Here is a 6,680-nt window from a genome sequence, read left to right as displayed (position 1 = left end):
GAGCTGTCAACCATTCATCGGTTACACTGTATCTGTTTGGTGTAGCAGGTGATCATTCATCCCCCATGTACTTCTTACGTGACAGGGTGTGGATCAGGTGTTACATCTATTCGAAAATAGAAGCTTAAAAGTCCACTAATACTATCCACGTGCAACAGATCAACGGTGAAGAGTTTAATCATAGGATGAACCACCAACGTGTGATCCGAATGTAACAACACGTCGCCATGGGACGCAAGGATGCGGTGACCGGATACCACCGTGTGTGTGGTTTATACGGCCATTTCCTTGCTGACCTTTCTCGTCCCTTTTCCGTTTCGGACACCTCTTTCCCTCTCTTGCGCATGGAGAGCTCCGCCCTCCCTCGCCCCGTCACCTTCCCCTTACCTGCCCGCCCCACCGCCCTCCTCCGCCACCGCCAACTCTCTGCCTTCCGCCTCCTTCCACATCACTCCTCCCCTATCTCTTACCCCCGCCGCGCACTCTCCCATCTCCCCCTCCCCCTCGCCCCGTGCCGCGTCAAACCCTCCCTTCAACTCGTCCGCGCCTCGTCCTCGCCTTCGATCGCTGCTCGAAACCCGGAATCCACTCCGGCGCCGTCGCCGCAGCCGGCCCAGGGGGCGAAGCCGGTGCCCCTCGCGATCTCCCTCGCCGTCGGCCTCGCCGTTCGGTTCCTCGTCCCGCGACCCGTCGAGGTAACGCCGCAGGCGTGGCAGCTCCTCGCCATCTTCCTCTCCACCATCGCTGGCCTGGTGCTGAGCCCTCTGCCGGTGGGCGCCTGGGCCTTCATTGGCCTCACTGCCTCGGTTATCACCAAGACTCTGACCTTTTCGGCGGCCTTCGGGGCATTCACGAATGAGGTTATCTGGTTGATCGTGATCTCGTTCTTCTTCGCTAGGGGGTTCGTCAAGACCGGGCTTGGGGATCGGATCGCCACGTACTTCGTGAAATGGCTTGGTAAGAGCACATTGGGGCTGTCGTATGGGCTTACGGTCAGCGAGGCTTTTATCGCCCCTGCAATGCCGAGCACCACAGCAAGAGCCGGTGGAGTGTTCTTGCCTATCATCAAGTCCTTGTCCCTCTCGTCCGGGAGTAAGCCCGGGGATCGTTCGGCCGGGAAGCTGGGTTCTTATCTAGTCATGTCTCAGTTCCAGGTCAGGGCCTCTTCTTGTTTGCTGGGTGTTACCTCGTTCGCACTTCTCCTCTTTGCTCTTTGTTGGAATATATGCATGAAACAGTTGTTTTTCAAGAAAACTATACCTGTTGTCAATTAACTGTAAATGACACCCTGTTAGATACTGAAGCAACCTTTTGTTTATTTTTCTTGTTCTTGCTTCCTTTCATAAGAGGAATTTATCAACCTACGGAGTTTATCATTCTTATGCATAAAATGGCTATTAAATATTTTTTTTTCTGAAAATCCTAGTCACACCGTAAGGACCAATGTCATGCACACCAAAATTTATTTTATGATGACATCATGTCTACTGCCTTCTATCTGTTGTAAGCTCCGACTTAGATATCACTGCTGCCTTGACATGGTGTTCCTAGAGCTCGCTTGATTGGCATGAAGGAATGATGCTTTTGTCAGTGGCATATGACTTCAATTGCAGGATGGCAACACAAGTGCCTCCAATTTCCCCAAGAAAGTGTATACTGATGCCATCTCACTTTTTTATCTTCACCATCATGTTGAATAGATATCTAAGTGTAAGCTCATTGCCTGTGGCACATGTATTGATAGATGAACAATATGATATTCTTTTAGGTTGGTGTTGATTGTCTTAAACTTTGTTAGATACCAAATTATTAGGAATTAAACTCCCTAATCCGTGCTTCTCTGGTTTCAGAAAGAAAACTAGGCTTACAAGAGATCAATTGAACTAAAGAGATAACCTAATTATTGAAATGATAAGAAAAGCAGACAATGTTCTTTAGTATAAGAGGATTACATGTGGTTTGTTCGCCTGGCCCTTGGACAAAGTCCAAATTGGACAGATATGCTGCTGTCCGGTTTAGGATATATTCGATGACTGTCATCTGATTGTGAAATCATGAAACAAGAATCTTAAGCTTGCATCTGCTTATCATATTGGATGGTTCAGTCTCATGCTAACTCAGTTTGATTGGTTGGGCTGTTGCCCTGGGCAGAAACTGGGAAGGAAAAGGTGGCTTGGCTCGCATATTGCGAGCACGATTGTGGACAATGATGGCCGTTGTGGGTGCATGCCACATGGGAGAGTTTATGTGCGATCTTTATATGACAGGGATGTTCATTGGATGCCCCAACCATGACATATTCATGTTAGTTAACTGGAAATGCATGGTGATGATATTAAGTGTTCTTATGTTCCTTGTCAGAAATCAATAGATGGACATGTCAAATAGTTTCCAGGGTCATGAATAGTGACCTTTATAGCATGAGAAGAAACTTAAAGGTAACAATGTGGTGACAATGTTCTGCATCATATTTTTTAAAATTCAAGAACTGGTAAAATAGCAGTTGCTTTCTATCTTTTCTTTATTGAGTTCATTATTTATCATCATATGCTTTATTGCTCTTGAGGTTGTAGATTTTCATATATCCCTTGACCTCAATGGTATTCTTAACATGAAAAGCTTATTTAACTTTTGATGGTCATCAGATAGCTGTCATAGTAAGTCCACAGGCATTTATTGCCAGCTAGTTTATATCATGCAAGTCTGTCTAAATTATCTGTACCAGAAAATAATGAGATTCCTTAGATAATCTTTAATATCAAAGATATTGTCCAATAAAACTTTTCAGGCATCTGTTACTTTCAGTTGATTGGATTTTCTACTATACGGTTGATAGGCTAAAATTTCTGCATACATTTACACAACTTACGAAATTCATACTTAACTTGCTATGCTTGATTAGGGTTCTCTTTTGTCAACTTCAGGATGTTTTCTTTTTTTTGTATGAGTCACTTTCTTTTTAGTTGCATATTGTCATGTAACCTGTTAATTGTGCTTATCTTAGCTTCAAGATATTTTCTCACTCTATCTTGTTCTACTTCTCAATACCATAAACAAGCTGCAAATAATCAACTCACTTGTTTGACTCCTATGATCCATCAGAGTTTTTTTTTTTGGTGCATGACAGGCAGCTTGTAACTCTAGTGCGCTCTTTCTAACTGCTGCGGCACAAAATCTGTTATGCCTAAAACTGGCTGAGGAACTTGGTGTTAAGATCTCAAGTCCATGGGTATCATGGTTTAAGGCTGCAAGTTTACCAGCTATTGTTTCACTTCTGGCTACTCCATATATCCTATATAAACTGTTTCCTCCTGAAGTGAAGGACACACCAGATGCACCAGCTTTGGCTACAAAAAAACTGGAACAAATGGGACCTATCACAACAAATGAATGGGTGATGGTTGGTACCATGGTTCTTGCAGTTTCATTGTGGGTCTTTGGGTAAGTAATTTATATCTGTGCTAATTATGAAATATTCATTTCTCACTGCAAGTACTCTCCGTTGGTACGAGGTGTTTTTGGCATTTTTAGGCATAATACATAAAGTTTGAATTTTTGTGCATAGTTGTTATCCGATTACAACTAGGATTTCTTCATGTGACACTTTAAAATGGTAACATAAATCATCCCTTATAGCTAGGATGAGTTTTTTTCCTTTTCTTTTTGAGGAAAAAAAAAACCTTTTCATTCACTACTAAAAATCAACTACGTTCTATGCAAAGAGGACTATTGATGTTCGACCTCCAAAAAGAGAAGAACCCATTCATTCTCCCAAAATTGGCTTAGCTCATGAGCCAAGCATTTAGGTTCCTTGGTATGTAGTTGACTTGTGAAACATGTAGGCTACTAAACAAAAACTTCATATCAGAGCTTGTTAAATTAGAGATCCAAGTCTTCCTTGCATCTTAATGCTTTCATTATGCTGGTGCTACTGGAACATGCAGGCAAACAGTTTCTATGAACACTCAGATTCTGCAATGATGAAACAGTATATACAAGGGAAAAATAAGCTAATAATGCTGCTAGAATGACAGACACTGGAAAGGAAGATCAAGGAGACATAACTGATATTTCAAAGAGAAGAGGGAGAAGGGCAGATAGAAGCACTATAGTAGGATGTTATTATTTCTCTAATAGAAAGCCATTTTCTCCTTGGCTAACTACCACATTCCACAAGGCTTGAATTTTTGTTGGCAATCTATCAGAAGAGCATGGCTCAGTTATTTTGATTGCCTAAATCACCATTCAACTGAAAAGAACAACCTTTTACAGTGCTAACTGACTTCCTACCACTAACTACAGCATAGTGTTTTCAAATTGACTTAATAAGCTAATCCAAGAATGACCTGATTGACCTTTATGTGTAAACCTAAATAACTCAAATTTAATATAACATCATGTCTAACACAATACAGGCTTTCTGTGTTACCAAGAGGGCTGACTAGCTGTTTATGGAACATTTTTGCTACACATCCTGACTAAATGGTAAAATAGCAAACTTGTTTTTCTCAAAATATATCCTATGAGATCTATCACGAGCAAAACATCTAAAGTTATAATGTTTTTCTATATTTCAAGTCTTGAATAGTTCTTATTATGCTGTGATCAGTTTTTTTTTAAAATAAAGACGTGTAGATATATGCATAAATGACACATATAACCTCACATGGATTACCTGTATACATATTTATATCGTGAGATTATAAAATGTATTGATGTAAGATAAATGAATAGTAGAAAATGTTGAGGGTTGTTAAAGGAAATAGAAGAACAGAAAACTCTGATAATTTTTCATTCAAGATCATTGCCTTTAGTTCACGTTACTTTAAAGATGCCTTAGCGGATCTTTATGTTAGTGAGTCTAGTAAAATACTGTAGCTGTTTTATTTATTTTCAGCAATTAGTCATTGATTTTTTATCACTTTGTTGCATTATTCTATCATGAAATTCATTTTGTATGAGCAAATTGTTTTGTGCAGAGATGCCCTTGGAATACCCAGTGTTGTTGCAGCAATGCTTGGACTATCCATCCTTCTACTTTTGGGTGTTTTGAATTGGGATGATTGCCTAAGTGAAAAGTCTGCATGGGATACCTTGGCTTGGTTTGCTGTTCTAGTCGGAATGGCAAGTCAATTGACAAATTTGGGGATTGTGACATGGATGTCAAATTGTGTGGCCAAGTTTCTTCAGTCTTTTTCCTTTAGCTGGCCTGCAGCTCTCAGTGTTCTTCAAGCATCCTATTTCCTCATCCATTACTTATTTGCAAGTCAGACTGCTCATGTAGGAGCCCTGTACTCGGCATTCCTTGCCATGCATCTGGCAGCTGGTGTTCCCGGTGCATTAGCAGCTCTTGCTTTGGCATACAATACAAATCTTTTTGGTTCATTGACACATTATAGTAGTGGTCAGGCTGCTGTATACTATGGAGGTATTTTCTTCTTCGGTCTGTTGTATCTAGTTTTTTAATCATATTGTTTTTTGTTTGTCCAAATAAATGTTAAAATCTATAGCTGAAATAAAATTGCTTAAGAAAGAACTATTTAGAAAAAAGACATCAGAGTAACATTCTGTATTGAAATACCACAAAAGTGAATTAACATGTGAAAGATTCAATTGCTAGATCTTGTCTCGATGAAGATTGAAGAATTGTAAGCTCTGACTTGGTGGCTCAGATGGACTATTATAGTTCTTTCCCTTGGACTTAATTTGAGTCTCCTTATATTGCTGTTCTATGCTGTCTCGTTATGTGGTCATGTACGTATGAAAGATAATCTCCATGTGTTGTTTAAATGAGTGCTCTTTTCTTTTTTCTGCAGCTGGATACGTTGAGCTTCCTGATGTATTCAGGCTGGGTTTCATAGTGGCTGCGGTCAATGCCTTGATCTGGGGAGTCGTTGGTACTTTCTGGTGGAAATTTTTGGGACTTTACTGAATATGGTAGTGGTCCATCACAAAGAAAAGGATTCCTGCTTCACCAATGATGCTCATCCTCCACTACATAAATAATTCTGGAGAAACTCTATCTGGTCTTTCCTTTCGGTCTTTGTGGTCCAAAGCTTTGATTGTTAGAAGGATCCAGTCATTCAATTCACTATCAGGTAACCTAATGTTCTTTCCAATCTCTATATGAATGATTTTTCTTGTTAATGTCAGTGTTTATGATGGAACATGCATTTGCAGAAACTCAATTGATTTCTGAAAGATCAGATGAGGAGAGCATTTCTTTTTTGCTACAAATGTTGGTAATATGAAATTGGCCCTTCTCATTTAATTTCATACCGTTCTATATACTTGGATATATCATAAACTTTGCCTTTCTCTTGCCTCGATTGGCCTTACAGAACCTTTTATGGTGAAAATTTATTACCTTAGATGTCATGCCATGATTCTAACATTTCAAGCCCTCTTTTACACAACACTATAGCTTGTTCAGGTAGTAGTTGGACTTTATAATAGAAACTTTTGTAAGGTCTACATGTTACCAAAAGATATAATGTACTAGTACTTGTTCTCTATTCATAAACTAAATCATGGGCTTTGAAGAACCAAATTGTGGTCAGTTAACTAATGGTTTTGTTATCAAATTCATGGGAACCAAGATCAAGTCTACATCACAGGGCTAAATTATGGGTAATGGATAGGGATCTCTGTGGAGTTTGATCATCCAATAGGTGCAACCC

General features: G+C 40.0%; 1 protein-coding gene across 2 annotated transcripts; it reads left to right on the top strand.

Moving 5' to 3' along the window:
• Window positions 1-291: 291 nt before the first annotated feature.
• LOC135584064 (dicarboxylate transporter 2.1, chloroplastic-like) lies at window positions 292-6,326 on the top strand. Of its 2 annotated transcripts, XR_010513546.1 has the most exons (5): window positions 292-1,154; window positions 3,128-3,441; window positions 4,980-5,428; window positions 5,817-6,098; window positions 6,181-6,326. XR_010513546.1 is itself a non-coding variant. In XM_065183774.1 (4 exons), the coding sequence occupies exons 1-4, from the start codon at window positions 345-347 to the stop codon at window positions 5,930-5,932; spliced, it is 1,689 nt and encodes a 562-aa protein (XP_065039846.1). In that variant the 5' UTR covers window positions 292-344; the 3' UTR covers window positions 5,933-6,326. The 2 variants fall into 2 exon arrangements, 1 of the variants encoding a protein (XP_065039846.1); XM_065183774.1 differs by having other exon boundaries at window positions 5,817-6,326.
• The last annotated feature ends 354 nt before the right edge of the window (window positions 6,327-6,680 follow it).

This window comes from Musa acuminata, chromosome BXJ1-5 (assembly GCF_036884655.1).
Source record: "Musa acuminata AAA Group cultivar baxijiao chromosome BXJ1-5, Cavendish_Baxijiao_AAA, whole genome shotgun sequence".
In the NCBI taxonomy this organism is placed as follows: domain Eukaryota; kingdom Viridiplantae; phylum Streptophyta; class Magnoliopsida; order Zingiberales; family Musaceae; genus Musa; species Musa acuminata.
The sequence above is the reverse complement of the archived record's forward strand: the minus strand, read 5'-3'. Positions and strand labels throughout refer to the sequence as shown.

Bases quoted from the DNA above. Each gene is read 5' to 3' on its own strand.
- LOC135584064 (XM_065183774.1), top strand. From the start codon at position 345: ATGGAGAGCTCCGCCCTCCCTCGCCCCGTCACCTTCCCCTTACCTGCC. The intron at 1,155-3,127 runs GTCAGGGCCTCT...GGTGCATGACAG, and splicing joins TAGTCATGTCTCAGTTCCAG to GCAGCTTGTAACTCTAGTGC. The intron at 3,442-4,979 runs GTAAGTAATTTA...TGTTTTGTGCAG, and splicing joins GTTTCATTGTGGGTCTTTGG to AGATGCCCTTGGAATACCCA.